Below are 24358 nucleotides of genomic sequence, written 5' to 3'. Positions count from 1 at the left end.
AGGCGGCTGCTGAGGGGGAGCTGGGAGGAGGGAGGAAGAAAATGGGGGAAGGCCATTGAAAAGCAAAAAAGGACATGGATGGTGAAGGGAAGGGGAAATGAGCTGCGGCACAGTGGCATGCCTTGGATGTGGGCCAGAGCTAATAGCTCTGGAAATGGGGGAATTGTACACATACAATCCCTGGTTTCAAAAGGCTAGAATTCTATTTAATACACCTGTTTATCTTCAGCAGAGCACAGGGCCTGTGGATGTGGCAGCAACAGTGGCTGGCGGTCAGAGCCGTGAAGGTCCAGATGTGCCACCTCCACATTACAGTAACAGCAACGACTTGAAATTCTCCTATTCTGAGATCAACTTCCAGGACCTGAGCTGGTCCTTCCGAAATCTCTATAAATCCATGCTTGAGAAATCCTCCTCATCCCAGCATGGTGAGTAACAGTGCGAGGTATGATCGGGGGGTGGGGGAGGGAGAGAAAGGGAGAGAGAGAGAGAGAGAGGTGTCTGCACCCCAGATAATCATCTTCGAATCATAGAATTGTAGACTTAAAAAAGAGACCCTTGGGAGTCATTTAGTCCAAGCCCCTGCAATGCAGGAATCTCAGCTCAAGCATCCATGACAGATGCCCATCCAACCTCTGCTTAAAAACCTCCAAGGAAGGAGAGCCCACCACCTCCCAAAACCTCCTTTTTTGTAGAATGCATACTGAATTAAAAATTGCTACAGAACTATGTGCTCAGTAATGGATTGAGTGTTTTTAGCTGACCTCTTGGGTTAGGGACATGCCTATGCTGTAGGGAAAGGGGAAAGATCAATAGCTAGAAACAGGTTGCAGAGAGAGATTACCGTAATTCCCCGTATAATTGCCACAGATTTTATGCCTTTTTTTTGCCCCAAAGGGGGGTGCAACCATTATGTGAAGCAAGAATTTTATTATTACTAAATTTTATTATCACTAAGCTATCGCAGGACGATGCAGGTCTTATCATATCATGTGCCTCACTCAAGGCAGCTATGCCCGCCTGCACACTTCACTTGCACCTATGGAAATACAGTATAGTATACTGACATGTGCACTGAGAATGCTAAGCTTGCGGCTTGCAATGCACAATGTGCAAGAGAAAAATGTGTATCCATATCCCACTGGTGAATACATTGCCGCTCTGTTTAAGTGGCAGGACAAACAGAATTATACCATGCAATGATTATGGAATGAAAGGTAACCTGGTTTTTGGACTGAAAAAGCAGGGTGCGATGATCATTTGGTGAAATATGGTACTTGTTTCCCAGCTCCAGAGTAGGGTTGGGCGATCCACATTGTGGTGTATCACCAGCCAAACATTGTGGTTTGGTGATGCTGAAACTAGCTGCAGTTGCCCCAGCCTGCGAGGCACTGGGTGAAACTGCCACAGCTGTCACCGCGGGAGCTGAGACACTTTCCCCCTAGGGCCAGTGACAGCTGGCCCCAGCCTGCTGCTCAGCTGGGGGGCAGGAAGGCTCCAGCTGAGCGAGCCCCATGACTCCCCAAGACGGAGGGAGCCCTGTGACGGAGCCTGACAGGACTCCATTTGCAGGACTCCCTCTGCCTTCACTGGTGTGGGGGGCAGGGTGGGTGAGCAGCCCCACTGCAGCTTGTTGCTCCCTTGGCGTGCTGGGTGCTGGTAGCAGAGGGTCTCTGGAAGCAGCAGTGTCACCCACAATATACCACTGAGTGAAGCCGTCATCGCGGTCTGCCCCTCATAACAGTCCTGGGCAATGATATATCAATATATCGCCCAGGCCTACTCCAGAGTACTTTGCATTCTGTTAATCAGTTACAGCCACTGGGGGGCAGCATCTCATGAAGCTAATCTTGTCTTTTGTGTTATTCGCTTAGAAAAGGGGTGGAAAAATTCTGGACCTAAGCTGCTGTTTAGTGAACATTGCTAGAACTGTGGTCACTGAAGTGCTAATGGCTTGTTTTATAATATTTGGGGTACTCTCCTCATTTCTAGGAAAGGTATAGAACTGATGTTTCTGCTACCTTTGTGTATTTTAATGCAGGAGTGGTTAACCTCAGTTCAAGGGCGTGATTTGCCCCTCCCATTCACACACAGTTTTTTCTGGCTGTCCAAGACCTTGCCAGTGTTGGCAGCCGCAGCAAAATAGTGAGATAGGGATTAAAAAACATGGGGTGGGCAGAGCCCAGTTCCCAGATAGAGGTGTTCACTGCCCCCTTGCCAGTCATCAGATGAGGAGGAGCAGAAGAAAGGCCATAATATGCCTATGTGTGTATTGTGTGTGTGTGCATAAGTGCATGTACCTGATAAGAGAGTGGGTGGCCATAGTGGCCCCTGGAGGGCTGGGCCTAGGTGAATGTGGCCCTCCAGGCTAAAAAGGGCCCGCCACCCATTTTAATACTTTCCTTTTAATCCTCCCTTCAGATTTCTCTTCCCTCCTGGGTGACATGCAGCCCTCCAACCACAATTACTATATGTACCACCAGCAGCAGGTGCCCTCCTCGGTGGGAGCTGCACCCCCCCTCCACACTCCAACCTCAGAAGGCTGTCCATCCCAGGGGGGCAAGCAGCAAGGAGGGGACAGCTATGGCCCCCCACCTGTGATGTCCATTCACCCCTCTTCAATGCAGCATGGAGGATATCACCAGCATCAGCACCACCACCCGCACTCCCATTCACAGCAACAGCAGCAGCAGCAACAGCAGCAGCAACAGCAGCAGCAGCAATCACAAGCTTCCATGAATAATGCTAGCTTTGGTGAGTTACAGAGTGGGCAAGCTGACAGAAATATTCATTGAATTAAGGACAGATGGACTAGGCCAGGCTGAAAGCTTGGAGTTGAGGAGCTTTTGGCATGTTTCTTCTGAGCAAATCATGAAGGGCCACTTCACAGTTTACATTTTTAGCTGTGCACCAAAGATAGTCGAGTATGAATGTGGAAGAACACACTTGTGCAGGCCTGCATTGTGCAGGAAGTCAGAACTGACTGCAGCTCTCTTGATTGTACCCTGCACTGGGCCTTGGGTTTACTCCAAGGTCCAACGCTATCACTGTAGGCTCAGGTGGTTTTGACTAGGAGTGCCTATATCTAGCTGAGGCTGGTTCACCAGCTCCAGTCCCTTTTGGACAGAGATGATACGGTCACAGTACACAGTAACTTATGGACTGGATTGTTGCAATTCACTCTCCATAGGGCTGCCCTTGAATACAACTCGGAAACTTCAATTGATCCAAATGCAGCTGGGGTTCTATTTAGAACTCCAATATAATCCCTGTTTTAAAACAGCTGCATTGGTTGCCGGATAGTTTCTGGGTTCAATTCAGGGTGCTTACGTTAGCGTTTAAAGCCCTTAACAACATGAGCCCCAAATTTCTAAAACTATCTTCTTCCCTTCAGATCCTCTCAGGTGTTAAGATCAGCAGTAGGGCCTTCTTGCTAGTTCCACTGCCCTCAGAAGTTTGGGGTGGCAGCCCAGAAGAAAAATTCCCTGGATTTGGAAAACCTAACTCACTACCAACCAGTTGCTAATCTCCTTTTCCTGAGCAAGGTTCTGTAGCTAGTGGTCGCATACCATATCCAGGTGCTTTTGGAAGAAACTGATTTTCCAGATCCATTTCAGTTGGGGTTTAGGCACAGAAACTGCTTTGGAAACGTGTCCCTGTTAATTCTTCTTGACCTCTCAATGGCTTTCGATACCATCAACCATGGTATCCTGGAGCAACTGTCCGAAATAGGTGTGGGTGGCACCACTTTGCGGTGGTTCCAATCCTACTTGGATGGTCATTCCCAGAGGGTGTTGCTTGGGGAATGCTTTTCAGCCATGTGGAACCTTCAATGTGGGGTCCTGCAGGGCTCACTCCTATCCCCCATGTTGTTTAACATCTACATGAAACCGCTGGGTGGGGTTATCCACAGGTTTGGAGTACCTTGTGGTGCCTCGCAAGACGAAATTAATTCGTTCCGTGAGTTTTTTCGTCTAGCGATTTTTTCGTCTTGCGATGCACGTTGTCGGGAAAGTTTTGGAAAAGCTTCAAAAATCACCAAAGTCTTCAAACCCCCCCCAAAAGGCTACCACACCGCATTCTATGAGTTGCTCCTCGAAGTCAAGTCGCAACTGTATTAACGGTGTGAAGAAAAAGGAAACAAACTTGCAAGACGTTTTCGTCTTGCGAAGCAAGCCCGTGGGGAAATTCGTCTTGTGAAGCAGCTCAAAAAACGGAAAACCCTTTCGTCTAGCGAGTTTTTCGTCTTGCGAGACATTTGTCTTGCGGGGCACCACTGTATGCTGATGACACTTGGCTCTATTTCTCCTTTACATCTGAACGTGAGGCAGTGGAAGTGCTGGACCAGTGTCTTGCCTTGATAATGGACAGGATGGGAGGCAACAAACTGAAACTCAATCCAGATAAGACTGAGGCACTGTTAGTGGGTGGTTCCCTAGACTAGATGGCTTTATATTTTGCTTTTAACTGCTGGGTGTTTGTGTTCATATCTATTATTTTATTAGCTTCAGTTTTTGTAAGCCATTATTGATGATAAAAGGAGCTTGGAAAGCTTTGAATGAATTAATGAATAAAACAGGGAGAGGAGTGGCTGGGTCCAGAGAAGAGTTGCGTTGTCCTGAGGAGCTGGGTTGTTCAGTTCAGGATTTTAGAGATAAATGTATTAGGCATGTATTTTGGTGTCTAATATAAGGTATGGGGGTACACCCTGTTGACTATTTTGTGTCCCCCATTTTTCAGCATTTCCCCCTGAGTGGTGCTCCAACATAGATTCCCTAAAAGAAAGTTTCAAGATGGTGAATCGGCTGAACTGGTCTAGCATTGAGCACTCCCAGTTCTCAGGTGGGTCATGTTATGTTATTTCCTTACACCCTTCACTCTGGTAGAGAGGAAAAGGGCCCTTCAAAGGCTTAGAGTGGGAAGTAGAGATATAGAGAAGGATCTCTTCGGCAAGAATAGAGAACAGTGATGCCTAGTTTCTTACCTCTCTCTTTCTCTGGCCCCTGCAGAGTTGATGGAGAGTCTGCGCCAGGCTGAGCGTAAGAACTGGACTCTAGATCAGCATCACATTGCCAACCTCTGTGACTCCCTCAATCACTTTCTCACCCAGACCGGTCAGCTCCCTCACCTGGGAGGCCCACAGCAGCTTCCCCGAATCTCCGAGTCCTGTGCCATGAATAGTGGCAAACAAGAGCAGCCCATGAACCAAGGTACTCAGCAGGGCTTTCTGGGTGGGGACCTGCCATGCCAGGACAGTAGGTGAGACGGAATCAAAGAGGTGTAGCCACACCCCCTCACGTGGCACCGTTTCTAGGGATGGGGATAAAAGGTTCAACAAAGCATATGTTTTTGTCACATCCGGTCTCCGTCTCGCAGATTTCCCCTAACCTTGATCTGTTTTGCCTGATCCCTTAGTATACAGGGGGGGAGAAAAGAAGAGTGTAGTTTGAGGTGCCTGTACCATCACCAAAAATTCTGAATGTTCAGTGCCCAGAGTATATCTGAGCAATGCAAAGATGGTAGCAAACACATGCTGCAATGTTGGCAACTGCTATTGCCATAAAGGAGTTTCCCCCCACTTACGGTAGGCTCAGATTTGCACAGGATGGATGGCTAAGCATGTCCAGTTCTTTGCCACTTTATACAGCTAGCAAGTGTGTGTCTGTGCATACTGAGAAATACTGTGTTTTACTGAGAGATGAAAATGTACCTCATGAATGAGTGCGTGTGTGTCTGTTTCAAAAGGTCCAAGACATAGTTTATCAGCCTATCTCAGCTTTTATCGTTCTGACTAGTGTGAAAGACTCAAGGAAAACAATCAGGGACCTGATGACCACTTCTTAGCAACACACAGCGGTTTTAAAACAAGTTATAAGAAAGCATTCTGCAAAAGCTTATTCACAAGTCACCCATGGAACACATGGAGATAAGAAAGAAAGCCTTTGCTGAAAAGAATCAGAAGAATTCATAGAGCTTATACAAATGCAAAGACATATTTGCAGTTATCAAAGGATGTTCAGGTTGCCCCAGTTTTCACTGCTACAGTGAGATTGCATGGTATGAATTTATTCCACAATTCAGCCATTTTCAAAGAGTCTTCTGTTGTCCATAATGTATGAATACTGGGCTGCACATGTTCATTATGTTGCATGGATAGAGATCTGATGACACATTGTGTGAAAACATCTAAATATTGTTACCTCTTCGACTTCAAATTGCACCCCACCACATTTACTCTAGTGCAGAAAAGTCATATGAGTAGCATAGGTTTGTAAATAGCCGCTTACCTGTAAGAAATGCCTCCAGTTAACCCACGATGGAATTAATTATACAATGAAAGACTTGTAATAGTTTTCAAAAATTACTGAACTGGTGTATGAAGGCCTAGTGGGCTAGTAATTTTTGTGGATTTCTTTGCAAAGCTGAATTAGTATGCTTTTGAAAGAGCATTAAGATAAAAAGAGGAAGTCTTTAAGAGTTGATCTAGCAAATTTATGTCAACTTTGTAACTCAGTGCTCAGACATGGCTAGTGAGGTACATGAATTCACATACAACAAAACTGAAACCAAAAAAGATCTGTGTTTTGCAGAAAATGCAAATTGTACATATATCTTTTTGATTTTTTTATGTATTGAGAAAGTTGCTAATTGTTTTTTATATTTATATCTGGCAAAGGAGCCAAACCAGTTGAATGATAGAAACCATCCCTGATTTTCTGTATCCCAGATGATGCTACAGATAAACCTTTAGGAAGACCTGAGAGCATGTGTAGAAGTCACATATCCCACCTTAGTCTTTTGTGTTCCCAGGTTGCAAGCAGGTAGCTGGGGCTATTGATGGTTCTTTTCCCCTTTTCTCTGCTAGTGAACTCTTACGGTCAGCCACAGCCTCCCCATCTCTACTCTGGGCCATCTCCAATGTACCAGATTTCCACCCAGGACACGCCAGGGTATAATCGTCCAGGTAAGGATGAGTTTTGAGATACTCTTTGAACACAAAAAGTTGAATAATTTCATTTCTGGCTTGCTCCAGGGTCTAGCTGGCAAGTATAGAATCATCTGCTTTCTGCTGTCATCTCTTTCTCCAGACATAGGCAGATGATTTCTAGCAAATGTTTGAGTTAGGTGCTCAGTTACACAGGCTAAACCACCCCCACATTGCTTGGCCCAAATGCTTAGTTACTACAGTGGACCCTCGTGATACGTTACCTTCGGGTAATGTAACTTTCGGGTTCCGAATGCGGCAGCCCCGGAAGTGTATACTTCCGGGTTTCGCCGCGCATGCGCAGAAGCGCTCTATCGTGCCACGTGCATGTGCAGAAGCGGCGCCTCTAGATGCAGACTTTTCGGGGTATGTACGGACCCCCGGAATGAATTAAGTTCGTATCTGGAAGGTCCACTGTACTACAGGTGTAGAATGGAAAGACTAAAAGTGCATGGGACTGGGAAATTCAGAAAACAGAAAGAAGTACAAAAGTTGAGGTGCTAATATTTACCTGTCATGTGGTTGAAGGAAAGGCAAAAAACTGGGTTGTCTACTGCAACTCAAGAGGGGCACTGTCTATAATGTGCTAGTAGTCTACAGCTGAGCAGACTTACTTATTAGTTCCAGTGAAACCCAGTGTCCCTGCAGACATTGTCTCTCTTTACCTACCGGACAGCAAAATCCACCAGGCCCTTGCAGAGTCTAGTCAAAATGCTTCTTTCCTTGCAATTAATCTCCAGTTTTATCCTGGGTTCTTTCAAACCTTTCAATTCATTTAAACATAGAAAAAATTATCCTTTGGGAAAGGGGCCTAGGGGTCCTGAATAATTCTGAAGAAAATGACAAACACAGTTCAGATACAAGGAGTATGGAGAAGATTGAGACAAGGAAAGGATCTAACTTAAGTTAATGACAGGGAGAAAAGCCATCTTCCACACCGACCTATAGAGCATCTGAAAGCAGAGCAGCCTTCTGGTGTGATCCCAAATGGCTGTACAAACTATGAATACAGTGTACATCCAGTAACAGGGGAAACTTACCAGTAAACCGCACCTCAATCTGAACCAGGCTTTTTACAAAGGTCCAGTTTGAGCATGAGTCATTATAGTAAAAAGACACAGGTAATGTGTTTCCCTGGGTCTGCCTAAGTCATGCCAGCTGTTTTACCACAGGGTTAAAGCAAAGACCACGACTCATATCTCATTCTAATGAGGTGATCTCACCTTTGCTGGAAAATGGTTCAGCTTGGCCCTCTCAGGAAATGCAGGATATGCTTTTAGGCTCAATCCATTCACTCACAAGAGATAACAGACAAAGTGTTGCTTGCATTAGATATGACATTGGATTCCGGAATTAATTGACGCAATTGCAGCCTCCTGTTTAAGGGCCTGAATATGTTGACAGTCTCACATATGCCACCAGGGCCAAGCCAAAAACACCATTTGGGGGCATGTGCAGAGTTTCAACTGAACTGAGCTGTTCTGTAATGATCATAGTAGTTTATTATCAAGAATTCTACATAATAGACCACTTGTTTCCTGTTTTCTTCCTTTCTGCAATGCATTCAGGTCATCATCTGGTCCCACGGCCGCCTCCAGGTGCCAACGAGGAAATCCCTGATGATTTCAACTGGGATTTGATCACCTAGCAAGTTACAGACTTGATAGCACATCCCTCATGTAGGGTATGGGAAGGGGAGTCTGGGGTTTGGGTCACAAGACCAGCACCTTCAGCCTCTTTCCTTGCCTGTATATAGATATATATTCTCTACTTCCGCCAGAGAAGCTGCCGCAAGATGCTGCCGAAGATAATCCTTCCTTGCGCTCCCTGTTTTACCTTATTTTCTTCTTCTTTATTATTATTATTATTATCATCAATAATAGTGCACAGCCCTTCTGCTCCATCTTCCAGCTTCGGATTTTATGTGTTTACTGGCACCCTGTGTGGGATGGAGGGTAGGAAAACTGTTTTTTGGTGTCATGAGAAGACCTCGGAAGGAGGAATTCTTGAGGGCATCTTTCTCTTCCTGCATCACCTGCGTTTTAACAATCCCGCTTTCCCTTCAAGGTGGCCAGTGACTCTGTTTTATTGGCTGCAAAAGTGAGAGAGCCCCGTGAATCTTGAAAGTCTGTAATAATTATGTTCTTTCTTAAATGTTGTAAAGGGGGAGGGGAGGGGAGGGGGAGGGTTAGACCGGCGTTGAAAGGAGGTCTGTGAACTTTCTCGCACCAGCAGGAGCAGCAGGATTAACAAGTGCACAGAATATGAGGCTCTGGGTGTGGAGAACAGCTGGAATATTGGAGTTTGACAGAGACAGGCTTGCCTTAGTGGAAGGTGAGGACTTCCCTCTAGCTGAAACATGGTGGTTACGAGTCGGCTGCTTGGTAGGGACTGAGTGTCTGGTATAGACGATGGGGGCCTTTACCTTTTTTCTACACTGCCTTTTTCAATCACTGCCATTTTGCACTTTCCCCCTCGGCAGACGAAGAAAGCTTGACAGGTCTGGCTTGTATCCGCATCATGTGGCTTGGGTACCAAGATCGAACCAGAATCCTCAGGGCTTGTCTTATCACACTTCCGCCCCCCTCCTGCTGCCCTTCTCTCATAACGCAGTAAGGCTCTTATTTGAATATGCAGATAAGACATAAAAATCAAGAAGTAACTTCTCTACCCTGCAAGGTTTTGTTTTTTTAACTCCTGCATTTGACTTCCTCTCAATTCTCTAGAAAGTGTTGCGGCTTGTGATGCAAGAGTAGGAGCTGAGGGTGTCTTGTCTGCCTTATATAAAATGAGCAACTGGTGGTCCCTGTTTCCTGGATAAACTTAAGGTGAAAGGAGGAATGTAATGCTGAGCAGAGCTTGGTGGGTGGAGGGTTTCTGGTAGAGGCTAAGTGATTGTGGAATATCTCTGTGAAGAAGATGCCGAAAGTGTATAGCTGGAAAAGGAGGGAAAGTTGGAAGGGCCCTTCCAAGTCACATGGGGTCAGGAAGGGCAGAAGTTCAGTTGTATGGCAGTCCTTAGGAGAGAAGGAAGAAGAAGGGTGCCAGTGTAGGATTGCATTTTGAACTGGATCTAGCTAGGTGACCTCTTTGCTGCTTTGTTTTACGTTTCTAGTGTGAGACTCTTTTGCCAGACCTCTTGTTAATCTGCATACTCTTTCAGCTGCAAGCCTGCTTTGTGTGAAGAGGAAACTTAAGTTGGAAGCAAAAAACATCATAGGAAAGTGCTGTGCCCGAGGGTGGGAAGGTTCTGTAGCACTGCTTTTAACTCACTGTTCCATTGGATTTTGGAGGGAGGGAATTTTTGGTTGTTGGGGAATGGGGCCATCATTGTGTGTACTGAGAGGAGTAGAAAATCCCTGAGCTGAATTCCTGGAGGAGTTTTAATGGTTGCCTACACTGTCCCAAGATGAGAATGATGTGACCAGGAACAGGAGATTCTTGTTGGCGAGTGTCTGTGGAACACGCTGTAGAGATGACTTCTCCTCCAGATGCCAGCTGGTGCTTTTTACAAGACGTTTTCGAAGAATAAAATCCACAGAAGGTGGAGGGAATAAAAGATCACTCCTATAGGTATTTAAAGGCGCCTTGTTTGCATATGTAAATATATGCCAGTCAGTGTGCAAATTAGCCACATCCTCCCTTTTGCCTCTGAATTAACTGCATCATTCTCAAGTGGGTTAGTATTGGAATGGACACATGAAGTCATAGACTCAGCACTGGAATTCTGCACTGTGAGCAGCTGACACAGCCTGTCCTGGAAAAACAAGGGTCAGCAGCACAGAGGGCTGGCCGGCCAGCCTGCCTGCCTGCTTGCCTGCCGTGGAGAGAAATCCCTCGTCTGCCCACCCGCTTCAGTGCAGCCCACAATGCTTTATGTCAATGAGAAGGGGGAGGGGTGTGGCCTCACAGATTTATTTTTTTTGCATGCTTTCTTAATTAAAAAAGTGAATGTTTATGGTTTAATCCCTTTGGTGCCCCTGTTTTAATTTGTCTGTGGCAACTCGTAAGGTGCAACTCACATCATTGGGCTGGAATTTGGACAAAGGAAATACAGCCTTGTTCTTACTGAAACAAAGCCTGTCATTTTACATATGCTTGATTCCAGTTTATTCCTTACATTTGTACCACCTCATGTTACAACCAGAGCCCAAAGCCATCCCTTCGTGCAGAGTAGTGACTATACAGTGAATTTTGCAGGAGCACAGAAAGTGCAGAATTCAATGTTTTAAGAAACACTGCTTCCTTTTTCTTTTTAAAAAATGCTTTGTCCATTATGATTTTAAAGATATTATTGAAATTGGGGGCTGAAATCCTAGAATCCAGGAAGGTGGTTGAAAATAGTTTATTTCACTAGGGATGTGGCTTGAGTGCCCTTGCATTGCTCCTTCTTATTATTAGTAAAAGCAGAATAAATTATACAGAATAATACAATACAATACAAAACAATAATCTTTATTGCCATTGTCCCATACAGAACAACGAAATTGAAAGAATCTACATCAGACATTCAAAAACCAACAATCCTGCTATCCCAGCCTGGCTAGCCCCCTAAAAACTCTGGTACCCCATAATTAAATACAATATACTCCCATAGAGACTACTTTACACTGCGTTTAAAACCAAAATCGCATTTGGATAGAAACTTTCTCAGGCGGCTAGTCCTAGTCTTTATAACCCTGTACCTTCTTCCAAATTGTGGAATAAATTATGTAAACAGAGATAAATTACAAACCTAGACAGAGCTCCATGAGAGCAGATGAAGTTTAACTTTCATCTGTTCCGGCATCTTGATTTCCACAGTGGCCAGCTAGATTACTCAGCGAAGCCCATAGGCAGGGCATGAAGGCGGCAGCTCTCTCTTGCTCAGCCTCAGAGACATGCCGGCTCTGGTCATGGAGTTTCTATACAGACATCATGACTAGTGGTCATTGATATAATTATTCTCCCATGAATTTGTCCAGCCCCCTTTGAAAGCCATCTAAGCGGACAGCCATTAGCAGTAAATTCCATAAACTGATTATGCATTGGGTAAAGAAGTACTTTACATTGTCCTCAATTTATTGCCTTCAGTTTAATTGAATGGCCCTGATTTTTAGTACCGGTAACTCACAACATACACACGTTTCACTTGTGCACATTCAGCTTTACACACTTGGTAATATATATCTATATGGAGAAAAAAGACTTTGGCAATTCCACTCACTGTTGAACCCAATGTGTTTTGACTATACAGTCGTACCTTGGAAGTCGAATGGAATCTGTTCCGGAAGTCTGTTCGACTTCCAAAATGTTCAAAAACCACAGCACAGCTTCTGATTGGCTGCTGGAAGCTCCTGCAGCCAATCAAAAGCCACGGAAGCCCTGTTGGATGTTTGGCTTCCAAAAATAGTTTGCAAACCGTTTGGGAGCCAAACCGTTTGGGAACTAAGCTGTTCAACTTTCAAGATACGGCTGCACATGATTTTGGCCTTACCCCCTGGTGAGTTGAGAGTCGTCTGTATTATCATAAAGGATTGCATACTTTTATAAATATTTATTACGGATCAATGTTCTAGGACATAGAATTAGGACCTTATTAGTCCAGAAGTTTGGTTTTTTTAATAATGTAATTAACACCGCCTTGGCTAGGTGCAACAGATCTTAATCACAGTGTGGAAACAGCCCTACCGAGATATTTTAAAACTGAGTTGAATCACTGGCACTGAAGTTGTTTTTGACGTTTGTATCCTACCCTCCTTCTAAGGAGCTCAGGCCACACATTTGGGCTAACCCTGTTTTCTTTTCACAGCAGCTGTGGGAGGGGCCCAGGGTCATGGCTGAATGATCCAACACTAACAGTAAATTTCAGTAGAGGAAATTTTGTTGGGTGAGTTGACGTAAGAGCCTATCAGCAGTCAGGAGTTCTAGAAGCCATCAGTGCAGGAATCTACTTTTGTTCTTAAATTTTCTTGTATACAGTACAACTTCACAGCTCAAAGACCTTCAGGTCCAGTGCTGCAGGGAAACTTTTAGATTAGTCAGTGATGGGTGCTTCCTTGTTTCAAAGGAGTGACGGAGTGTGATCCAAAATAAAAGTCATGAGTGGAGACTTTTTTTTTGGCACATTATTTTTGCTGAGCTATGCTATTTATTGAGCAACTTTGACTTTCAAAAGGGAACTGGTCTTTTGAGCATAGTTGAGAAAGGCTGGGTGCAGTGATTGGGTGGAACATGATGCACATATGGAAGTCAGCTGACTTCCTTGCTGATTCGAGTTTAGAAATAGACAATTTGAGCCCAAAGGGCTTTTCATCAGACCTGCAGCATTCAAAGGGAATCATGTTTTGCACTTAGCTACTTTCTCCAGGACACGAGCAAAGGCTTCTTTAGCCCCCTTTTCATATCAACAGGCTTTCTTCAAACCTTTCCTTTTAGGTATATCTGCTGCATACTGGTGGGCCTGGTGTACACACACAACAAATGAGGTGGTAATGATTGGATTGCATCATTTTAGAACGGCCAGGTGAGGGAGCACCATTTTTGTATGTTTCCCTATGTTACTTTTCCTTGCAAGGAGAAAACTGCTGGAGAGTGGGTTGAGCTAGAACCTTTTTTTTTCATTTTTCTTTTTACTTGTGCAGAGAATGTATTTTTCAAATGCAGGGAAGCATCCAGAAATGCATGTCCTACAGTGGCCTAGTCCATTTTCTCGTCTCGTTTGTCAAGAAATGTAGATCAGGCACAGAGTTCTCTAACCATCTCAAGGGGGGACACTTAACAGAGGCTCTGTCAGACTTATTCCCATTATGTGAGGCCTAAGCCTCTGCCCCCAGACTGCCTCTTCTTGGTGCTGCCCCCATAGACAACATTAGACACTTGAAGGGCCAACCACCTGGCCTGTAGACAGGCACTCCTCTGTCCCATAGCCTGTGTCACTCTGTCCCCCCTGTGTCACTGGACCGATGAGGTCTTGTGGGAAACATTTGGTTCCTGGTGTTCTGCGAGGGCCTGTCCCTATAGACCTCAGTGGTTCAGGAGGTTCTTATGGGGCTCCTGTGTGACAGCCTCAGGCACAGTGGTTTCTCAAGATTGAACAGCCAGCTGAGTTCCTGGTTGGCTCCTTAGCTGGTGCATCTGCAGCCCCAACTGGATCTGCCCTGCTGCTGGATTCAAAGGTTACAACAAACTTTGACCAGGCAGACCTGCTTTGAATGCCTCCTCAGCCACTGACTGGGCCAGTTGCTACCTTGCAAGCTAACCTTCCTCTCAGGGTTGTTGTTAAAGGGATGCCCGTGACTTTGACCTCCTTGGAGGACGGGTGGGGAAGAAATAGTAGCTTCTTGCCTATGCCCTGCCTGATGCAGAGGTGTCACTCAATTCAAGGCCATCCTTAATAGCTTGATCACCAAGCGGCCAGGTGCAGTTTTGTATACACATAATAGAATATATCCTTGTAATTTCCTGTTGTAATAGTGGTGTGTTATTAATACATAGGGTACATTTTACAGAATAGCATAACCAAAAACAAAGCATGAACAAGACAAGAAGGGGATGGGAAAGAGGCAAAAGGGCCACAAGAAGGAATGAAAGTTAGAATTTTCCTTCTCTCCCTTCACATATTTCTGAAAGAGACAGAGATGAGATTTAACTGAAAATATTTCCTTATGGAGAAGGGAAAGGAATAGTTTCCCTGCCTTATATCTTCAGTGATCTCTCTCTCCTCTCCTCACATTAAACCATAGTTTTATGTTCTTGCTTGATGTGCAGTTTCCCTTAATTTGTCAAGGAAAGGAGAAAGTTCCTCCCCAACAAGGAATCATGAGGTTGCTCTGTTGGCCTCTGTCCAGTGCTTTCAAGAGAAGATGGAAAGGAGGCCACTTCCTCCTACCTCTACCCGTGGATGGAAAAGAAAAACAACCTCCCATCCCTTAGGAATAGAGAGAGAAAAGACTAAGAGCAACGCAGCGTCCTAGTCTTTATTGGGTCTTCTGATCTGGCTTTTGGTGTAAACTGCCTGTAAGGGTTCTGCTATTGAGATGCCTAGAGACTGATAGAGCCAGGCTGCTTCCTGGGTGCTCAGGCTCTTGTGTCACCCTAGTTGGTTTCTCTCTCACTCCCCCCCCCCCCAGTATTGAGGCAGAAGGACTAAGCAGTTCCAAATTAAAGCCACCTAGTGTTGCTAGGAAGGGAGAGTAACCATAGGATAAATGTGAAGAGGGAAGAGTCAAGCCTGTTTTAATTCAGAGGGTTAAAAGCAACTTATTTATTAGTACATGTGTGCAACCTGCCCCAATCCAAATACGTAACAGCAAAAAACTGGGACAAAAGCAAAGCATCTGCAGCTGAACAGAATAAATTGTACCCCACTTCTCTTAACTCTCTCCCGGTGCTAGTACTAAAATGTAGGCCTTACAGTGCTTCTGGAAAGGTGCCCAGGTTGGGTGAATTTGCAGTAGGAGATAATTCATTAACTAGGCAGCCCCTAAGGTATGCTCTGGAAATAAGCACATTTTGAATGGAGTCTCCAGTAGCCCTGAAAATGGACAGGATACGCATAGCTGATACTCAAGTCTGCAGGTACTATTTGGCTTGGTTCTGTAAGTTCTAGCCATGCCTGTTGTTGACCACCACCACCACCCCTTTGACTACCTTTTCCTTTCTGTTGAGCAGCCGTTCCCACCTAAAGTTAAGGGAAGGGGCTTTCCTCCTAGATCTGCTTGCAGAACGTAGGCGCAACCCTTGCCTACCTCTTCCCTGCTTTGCTTTTAGAAATTAAGCACTGCGTCCAGTTTTCTTTGGCAGTTTTTGGTGAATGCAGACCACTTACAAAACAAAGCTGCTGACACTTCTTGCAAGATTTCTGTGCCACCGCTAAAGCTTATTCTGGCTCGTCATACATGGCTATGCTACTTCCTTTCATCAACAGGGAAAAAATATATATAACAAGTCAAGTAATACTGTAGGGCACATTTGCAGTGCTAGAAAAATTTTGACAAATTTGGATACCACCACCACCACCACCACACATGTTGCAAAGATAGGCAGTTGTCCCCGTCTCCCTTCTGTGGTGTAACCCAGAACTTCACTTGACCCTCTCACACCGCAGCACAAAGGGGATTCACAAGGTGTGGCTGCTCTCTGCATATGCAAGAGCCCCAGATACTAATTCAAAGTGGCCGCATCCGTGCCAATCAAGAATCCACAGTAGCAAGGACAGTTTAGTTGCCTGGAAGCTCCATTTTAGAGGGCGGAAACATCAATATCATGGTCAACTGTAGACTTGCTTCTTTCCTGGGAGAAGGCAGTGGAGCATGTTCCTTCCTCACTGAATGCCCCTTCCAAAATCCCTTGCACCGTCTGGCGTGCTTTTTCCCTGAATTTTCCCCCCACAAACACATAAAGAAGTGGGTTGATGCAGCTGTTGGCATAGGCCAATGCTGTGGAAACATGGTTCCACAAAGCCAGTGTTTCATAAAGTGCTGTGCTGGGGTTAGCCAGGAGATACAGCACCCCAATGACATGATAAGGAGCCCAACAGAGAAAGAAAGTGACTATCACAAGCAGGATCACCCGCAAAGCCTTCACGCGGGACTTTGCAAATTGGTTTCTGAGCATCTTGAGGGCAATAAGGACGTAGCAGGCAGTCATGATTCCGAAGGGGAGGAGGAAACCAAAGATGCTTCGGGTGACAGTAATGGACACAAGGACGCTTGGCAGCTCGTCATAAAAAGGCATTGCCATCGAGTCATTGCTAATTGAGAGGTTGCCAGAGTAATTGCCAAAAAGAAAATAGTCGGGAAGATCGGAATAAATAACTTTGGATATGGCAGTAGCTGGGCGGGAAGATTCGTGTGACACGTATTTTGGGCTGGTGACTTCCACCGTCAGTGAACCTGTATCTCTCTTAGTGCCAAGAGTGCTTGGTGTGCTAGAATACCAAGCCTTGCTTTTGACTGTATCAAGAATATGGGACTCAGAATACACATCCAAAATTCCGTCTGTGAAAATATCTTCATAGCTACTAGTCACAATGGTAGGACGTTGACTAGAAAACTCTTCGTTGCTGGGAAACAAATAATCTGGCCATCCTTCCTCATATTCCTCACCGTGCCAATTGTAGACACACCTGGCATTGCCCGATTCATCAATGGAGATTTCGCGATAGAAGAAAGCAGGAAAACACATAATGAAAGCTAGGAACCAGGTAACACCACAGACCACGGATGCGAACCTTACTGTCCGGTGATTCTGACACCAGACAGGCTTCATCACCACAAGACACCTGTCGATGCTGATGGTGGTGAGGAGGAAGACACTGGCAAACATGTTGAAGATGATGGCAGACGGGATAATCTTGCAGAAAAACCACCCGAAAGGCCACTGCTGATGCAGTGCCAGGTGGACAATGGAGAAAGGCAGGGACAGGCAGCACACAAAGTCAGCCACGGCAAGGTGCAGAAACCAAACTGTGTTCACTGTTCGCTTCATTTCCAGAGCAACGACCCAGATTACCAAGCCATTTCCGGGGAGGCCCAGGAGAAAGGTGATGGAGAAGATGAGCAGAGATCCAATAGACACGGAATCCATATGTTGTAACGTGAAGGAGTCCTCAGATTCGTAGAAACTCTCATTAGCCATGAATGGAGGCATGTTCTTTAAAAAAGAAAAGAAAGGAGGAAAAGCCTGAAAAATACAAACAAGCCAAAGTTCTTAGATGCTGTTCTAAATGAGGAGAGTTTGCAGCCTCAGAGATCTGGCCACAGTCAGTGGGAAATTATCCAGCACAAGCTGCTGCTGAAATGCATGGGAGCTTTGCAGGGGTCCCCTTGGGCTCTTGCATCGCTCCCATTTATTTTATTTTATTCACACTTGTGCAGAAGAACTTCCTAGTGACTTACACCTCCTGTTTGTTTATTAGTGGGAAGGAGTGGTGCTTAGATGTTCCACTTCCAAGCAGCAACGTATCTGAGGTTAACCCTGCTAGGGATAGTTCATACAACCAGCAGAGTCAAGTACAGTAGCAAGATATTTTGGGGGGCTAAACTGCTTCAGGCTACAGGTGGAAGCATTTCCTTCATGCAGGAAGGTGAATTTATTTAAGATGGGAGAGAACTCAAATATTCAACCCTTCACCTGCAGCCTAAAATAGTGCAGTCCAGGGAAAGCTTTAACGCTTGGTTTGTTGCTTGTACGCAGTGAGATTCATTTGTCAGGTAAGTCAAAATAAGCCTCTTTTTGTATTGCTGCACTTGATGGAAGATCAAGAAAAAGTGTGCAGACTCAGATGATGTTAACAGCTGGAGGATGAGAGGGTGGGACCACAAGGGGCAGGAACCCAAAACTTGTGGAAGGTCCTTGACCGACAGGTTGGTGTCCTCTTGTATAATTCATTTAATTATAGCCTAATAAGTGGGAATAGGGACGCGGGTGGCGCTGTGGGCTAAAGCCTCAGCGCCTAGGGCTTGCCGATCGAAAGGTCGGCGGTTCGAATCCCCGCGGCGGGGTGCGCTCCCGCTGCTCGGTCCCAGCGCCTGCCCACCTAGCAGTTCGAAAGCACCCCCGGGGGCAAGTAGATAAATAGGTACCGCTTACCAGCGGGAAGGTAAACGGCGTTCTGTGTGCGGCTCTGGCTCGCCAGAGCAGCGTTGTCACGCTGGCCACGTGACCCGGAAGTGTCTTCGGACAGCGCTGGCCCCCGGCCAATAGATGTGAGATGGGCGCACAAACCCCAGAGTCTGTCAAGACTGGCCCGTTCGGGCAGGGGTACCTTTACCTTTAAGTGGGAATGGTTGTCTTCCTGTTCTCCAGTAATTGGGTGGTGGGTGGAATTCTGTTCTATTTTTTTTATGGGGATGTTGTACAACTTCCATGAATCAATGGTTATCCCAAATTTTTAGTGTCTGTCACTTTCCTAACTGGGAAATGTCCAGGTTTCTTTTTTCAAAGAAGTGAATTAATTGCACCCCAGTTGCAATTGTGCAAACCTAAATTTCTGGTATGTGATTTAATCCCTCCCACAAAATGGTGACAAAACTAGTGACCACCCAGCAGATTTTTTGTGCTAAGCAATCTCAGCCTTCTTCGCTTTACCCCTTATTCCTTGTACAGGATTAAAGAACACGAGGGCTCTTCCCTGCTTCATGGGTGCAGCAAAAGACATCTTTGCCCTGTGCCATAAAATCCAAGTGGCTCCGCTGCCTCTGCAGGTGTGCACACACATTAATTAAATAATACTATCTTGCCTGTTGCCACTCTTTAATGATGTCTAGAAATCGAGGCAGCCACCTTCCCATCTCAATGTGGGCCTGGCTTTTTCTATACTCTTGGAACAAACTTATCTCTATAGGATCGAGGACCTCTGTGGTCTGGATAGTTCTGCACTGTCCTGTTTCGCTTGCTTATATGGAAGCACATCACCAGGATGAGGAGTGGGGTTGCCAATGCATTTCCCCCAACTTGAGGGATCAGTAACCACGTCTGCATTAGTCAGAACTTTAAAGAAGCCCAGTGCAAGGGAATTGGGAGTGCTCCCCATCCATGCAGCAGCAGTCTCAGGAAACTACATTAAGTTCCAGTGAGACCCTTGCCCCCAGGGTGCACGTCTAATGGTCAGTTCCACCTGCTTGCAATGATAATCCTAGCTGTACCTTGAAAGGCTTGGTGGTGGTGGTTCAGTGTATAAATCCTTTTCTATAATGACTTGAGCTTGGTTCCTTTTTTCTCATTGCAAATGATGTGGTTCCCTTTGTGGTAGGGGAAAATTTGTGAGTGGACAGCATTTTTGTCTCTTGTATATTTTTATGACGTGTGCGATGTTGCAATTACAGTATAACCAATGTGTCAGCCATGCAGCAGTGGCAATTGTAGTCAGTAATAATGAAAGCCCCATCCCAAACATGATGGAATATATAAAAAAAGAATATGTACAGACCATTTGGTTGCTTATGAGTTTTGACAGTAGCACTCTTGTAACCATTTGTTATATTTATTCACAAGCGTGAGGGCTCAGAACCTGGATTTCTTCAGAAATTTAAGAGTTTCCTTATCTTACAGGTCTGGGGACTACTTTTTTTTAGTGCTATGGACCTATTAAAACTGCAATCGTTGAAGCAGGGCACATATCCATAGTCAATGATTGTGTGGTTATTAGGGCTGTGTATCCACACACTTATTTTATTACATTTTTAGTAGGCAGACAGTATCAGACAAAATATTACAACTACACTATAATAGTATCAAAGCACACTGTTTTAATGATTAAAAAGTGAGTTGACAAGAGTGGTCATGATTTGTAGTCCCTGATATAGCAGTTTTAGTTTCCAGACTATGTCTCACACAATATAAGCCTGTGCCTTGTAAGTTACTGATTTTTATTAAAAACAAAGTCTTGTGGCACCTTTAAGGCTGACACATTTGTCTGGGCATCAACTTCCATGGACTATAGTCGGATTCCACACCATGCATTTGATGAAGTGAACTGTAGTCCATGAATGCTTATACCAGCATACTTTTGTTAGTCTTTAAAGTGGCTCTTAGTCCTTGCTGGAGCAAAAACAACAAGGATAGCTACCCCTTTGGAAACTCGATCCTTATTGGTTTCTCTTGGGTGTGGGGGGGGGATTTGGTGGCTTTTTGCTTTCCTTAGCAGCTCTCCCTTCTTCAGATTTTTCAAAAAAGTGAGCAAACTCCTTCTAGATAAGATCTCTCTTATTCTGGACAGAGCTCCCCAACTATGAATAATTCATAAAAATGATGAATTGCTTTTCTCCCCATCCACCCCACTCAATACTTTCTATTTTCCCTCTCCAAATCCTGGCTGTAAGCTTATATGTCTCAACCCCACTCTCCTGCCCCAGCTAGCGCCTACCTTTGCTGTAGGACTGGCTCCACAGTAGTTGCTGCTGCTGCTGCTGCTGCAGTCTTTGGTCACCAGCTCCTTGTGTCGGACTGGGTCAAGAATGGGGGAAGAAGAAAAGGCAGGCTATGGACAGGAAGTTGCAGACTGCACTCCTTCTCCTTCTGAAGAAGTGTGCATGCACACGAAAGCTCATACCAAGAACTAACTTAGTTGGTCTTTAAGGTGCTACTGGAAGGAATTTTTTTTATTTTGACTATGGCAGACCAACACGGCTACCTATCTGTAACTGCACTCCTAATCACTTTTACAGGGAGAACATGCTAGTTCATTTTCTTGATTGTTCTGATTAGGAGAGTCCCCACATAAGGCTGAGCAAACTTTTAAGAGCATTTTACTTTTGTTTTTAAGGCAAAACAGCAGATATCAATCTGGAGAAAGGGTGCCTTCAGCCATATAGCTTAAATGGCAGAACATCAGAACTGTTTGGAATAAATGCACTTCAAAAGCCCATTTTTAAACGAGATGAAGTTATTTATTTAATCATTGGAAGTATTTATAAGGTGCCCTTTAAGGCCAAGCCCTCACAAAGCAATATACATAAGATGCAATGTGTGTAACTTACAAGGATGCAGGTGCCATCTGAAAATGAAACAAAACACTTCTTTGAATCGCAGAAGCCATTTGTGCCCTCAAAGAAAGGCAGCTGAAAAGAGTTGTGCTTTCAAGTTCCTTCTAAAGGCCTAGACTGAAAGGGCAAAGTGTAGGTTAACAGAAAGGAGTTCCATTACTGGGGCCACCACCAAGAAAGTCCTGCTCTCTCTCACACTCTCTAGCCTAACCAATTTTCTCAGTAAGGAGGTACAAGAGCAGGACCTCTGTAGTGGCATATGGGCAGCATCATACAAGTGAAGGTGGCATCATACAAGTAAAGTTTAAGTTAACCTGGGGTTTAAATAAGATTATTATTATTATTAACCAGTTCAGTTGGTGCAAAAAATGGTGTCACATGTTCAGATGTCCTGGTTTCGTTCGCATTTGAGTAACTGCATTTTGCACTAGCTGTAGTTTCATAGGTAGCCCTACATGATAGGGCATAATAGCAGTCTTAACTTGGAGGTTCCTGTCCTGTCCTGTATAAGAGCTCAATCCAGAGTAGCCACCGTCCCAGCTGTCAAAACCTGTTTTTACCCAGCTTAAATTTCAGCTTCTTCATCCATCTCGGGCACCCGGTTCATGTGGTCCACAACCTTCATGGGCGACTTAGGCAAAAAAGAGAGTAGAGCTGTCTGTCTTCTGCATATTGGTGACATCGCTGCCTAAACCTCTGGTTGGCTTTGTTTAGATGCTGAAGAGCATGATGGATCATAGATAAGATGGGACCCTTATCCATGAAGAGACCATGGGGTGGAATAGAAGTCACCCAGCACCACCTGAGACCAACCAACAAGGAAGGATTGGAGTCACTGTCATTCTGTACCACCTAGGCTGGACAGGTGGGGACGTCATGGTCACCACCCTAGTCCCCAGCACACATCATCCACCAGGGTCTGTTGCAAGTCTGTTTTCACCCAAAAGCCAGGTCAGAATGTGGTTTGGAATGAATCTTAATAAGAAACCATTCATCACATTCAATAAGTAATATGAGTGATTTCCCTACTGTGTTTCAGGGAAGCTTATCAGGTACAGTGGTACCTCGAGTTAAGAACTTAATTTGTTCTGGAGGTCCGTTCTTAACCTGAAACTGTTCTTAACCTGAGGTACCACTTTAGCTAATGGGCCCTCCCACTGCCACCATGTGATTTCTGTTCTCATCCTGAAGCAAAGTTCTTAACCCGAGGTACTATGTCTGGGTTAGCAGAGTCTGTAACCTGAAGCGTCTGTAACCTGAGGTACCACTGTATTCCTCCATGTGAAGGGTCAGTAATGATGGACTTGATGAAAGGCAGCTTTAGTTCTGCTTTAGTTTCGAAATGCAGAAAGGTCTCTTGGGAGAAAACCACAGTCTGCTTTCCACTCCCATTTAAAGAAACAAAACAGAAACCCAAGTTGCCAGTCTTAACCCTGAAATGATGACTGGGAGGGAGTTTGGACGCATTTGTGTGCATATGGCAGGGGCAGTAAGACTCAACAGGCTTGGCCAACCTTGTCCCCGGTCCCCCAACGAAAGTGTGCATCCTAAAACATGCATCTGCAGTCCCTAAGGCAGGGATGGCTAACCTGTGGGTTGGGCTACAACTCCCCTACTCCTTGACCACTGGCCACGCTGGCAAGGGCTGCTGGGAGTTGGGAGTCCAGCATCATCTGCAGGGCCACGCAGGTTCCCTGCTGCTACTGGAGAGATGCCGCCAGCCTGGCCTTGGGTGGGTGGGGAGCAACCTGGTAGTGGTGCTAAGTATAGCTCCAGCCCATGGGCTCACGCACCACCATCTTAATGATGCCACCCCTGGACTCAATGTGACTTAATTAAGACAGTGAGTGACACCGAGAGTCTGGGTGCACAGCTGTGTTCTGCAGTGCTGCTCAGCCATCGGTGCTGCCAGCAAAAGGGGAGGCTGCCTGTCTCAGAAAGGGGATGGATGATTCATCAGTGATGTGGGCCACCATCTTGAACTCGCCACAATCTGAATTGTGCTGCTCCTGCCCTGGACACGGGTGTGTGTGTGTGTGTGTGTGTGTGTTGGGAATGGGCTTGGCACAATTAAGATTACAGAACTGTCAAATTCAAGCGGGTGGCTCAAAATTCTGCTCACTGCCGCTGCCATTATCATCATAGGCAGAAGACCCCCCCCCCCCGCAAACAAATAAGTGCCCCCTGGCCACCCAGAAAAAACTTGGAGTCCAGATTGTTCACAGAAGAAAAACTGCTGGGGGTAAAAAATTCCCTGGGGGTTCCTCCCCACTTAAATTATACTTCTAGAGAAAACTGTTATGTTGGTCACATCTGTTAAAACACAATAAAAATAGCATTTAAACTATTTGTGGCATACTTCTTGGTTATTTTTGGAGTAAGATAGAGCCAGTTTCCACACACATAACTGAATGTTAACCAGGAGTTCAAATGATATAAACACGAAATAATATGCAGAGAAGCTCACAGATGTGGTGTTGGTTACTACGCAATTACCCTTATCTGGAAATGAAATGCATACACAGTGTTTTATGCAAGTTTAGTGATACAGACAAGCCCAATCCCACCTGCCAATGACTGAAACTCAAAACCACCACTTTGGTTTGATATTTTTATAGAAGCAATAATACTCTGTTAGAGACAGAAACTCTGAGGGTGTAATCCCAGGTTCCTTCTGAAGTGAGGTTTTTCTGATGAAAATCCAGGCGGCAGCAAAGAAAAGGGAATCCTTCCGATTTCTAATGCTAGCTTTATATTGGGGTGGGTGGAAATAATATGATGGTGATGTAATTACGGTAAACGTTTTTAAAGAAATACCGCAGACTGCCCAAGTGGCACGCATCGTGTACTGAGGGGGTTGTGGCAGGTAAGAGGTTGGGGGGCTCAGGGAGAACAATCACAGCCA

General features: G+C 45.3%; 3 protein-coding genes across 5 annotated transcripts in view; 1 reads left to right on the top strand and 2 right to left on the bottom strand.

The window, feature by feature from the left end:
- FOXJ2 (forkhead box J2) overlaps nt 1–10951 on the top strand; it is a 33214-nt gene extending 22263 nt beyond the window's left edge. The window contains exons 6-11 of one of the 2 annotated variants that reach the window (XM_082238555.1): nt 233–428; nt 2422–2754; nt 4741–4842; nt 5010–5210; nt 6866–6964; nt 8554–10951. In XM_082238555.1, the coding sequence (XP_082094681.1) occupies nt 233–428; nt 2422–2754; nt 4741–4842; nt 5010–5210; nt 6866–6964; nt 8554–8633 (1011 nt within the window). In that variant the 3' untranslated portion in view covers nt 8634–10951. Of the gene's footprint in view, nt 1–229; nt 429–2421; nt 2755–4740; nt 4843–5009; nt 5211–6865; nt 6965–8553 lie in introns of both variants that reach the window. The other variant, XM_082238554.1, reaches the window with a different exon arrangement.
- The window catches only part of SH3TC1 (SH3 domain and tetratricopeptide repeats 1), a 409292-nt gene that overhangs the window by 219178 nt on the left and 165756 nt on the right, over nt 1–24358 (bottom strand). The gene's annotated exons all lie outside the window — the stretch shown is intronic.
- Nucleotides 15201–20968, bottom strand: C3AR1 (complement C3a receptor 1). Of its 2 annotated transcripts, none has more exons than XM_082238563.1 (2): nt 20835–20968; nt 15201–17620 (listed from the first exon to the last, which is right to left on the bottom strand). In XM_082238563.1, exon 2 carries the CDS (start codon nt 17615–17617, stop codon nt 16208–16210), a length of 1410 nt encoding a protein of 469 aa, XP_082094689.1. In that variant the 5' UTR covers nt 17618–17620; nt 20835–20968; the 3' UTR covers nt 15201–16207. The 2 variants fall into 2 exon arrangements, with proteins under 2 accessions (XP_082094689.1, XP_082094690.1); XM_082238564.1 differs by having other exon boundaries at nt 15201–17650; nt 20835–20951.

This window comes from Podarcis vaucheri (genome assembly GCF_965113315.1).
Source record: "Podarcis vaucheri genome assembly, chromosome: 9".
NCBI classification, from domain to species: domain Eukaryota; kingdom Metazoa; phylum Chordata; class Lepidosauria; order Squamata; family Lacertidae; genus Podarcis; species Podarcis vaucheri.
This window is presented reverse-complemented; position numbering and strand designations above follow the sequence as displayed.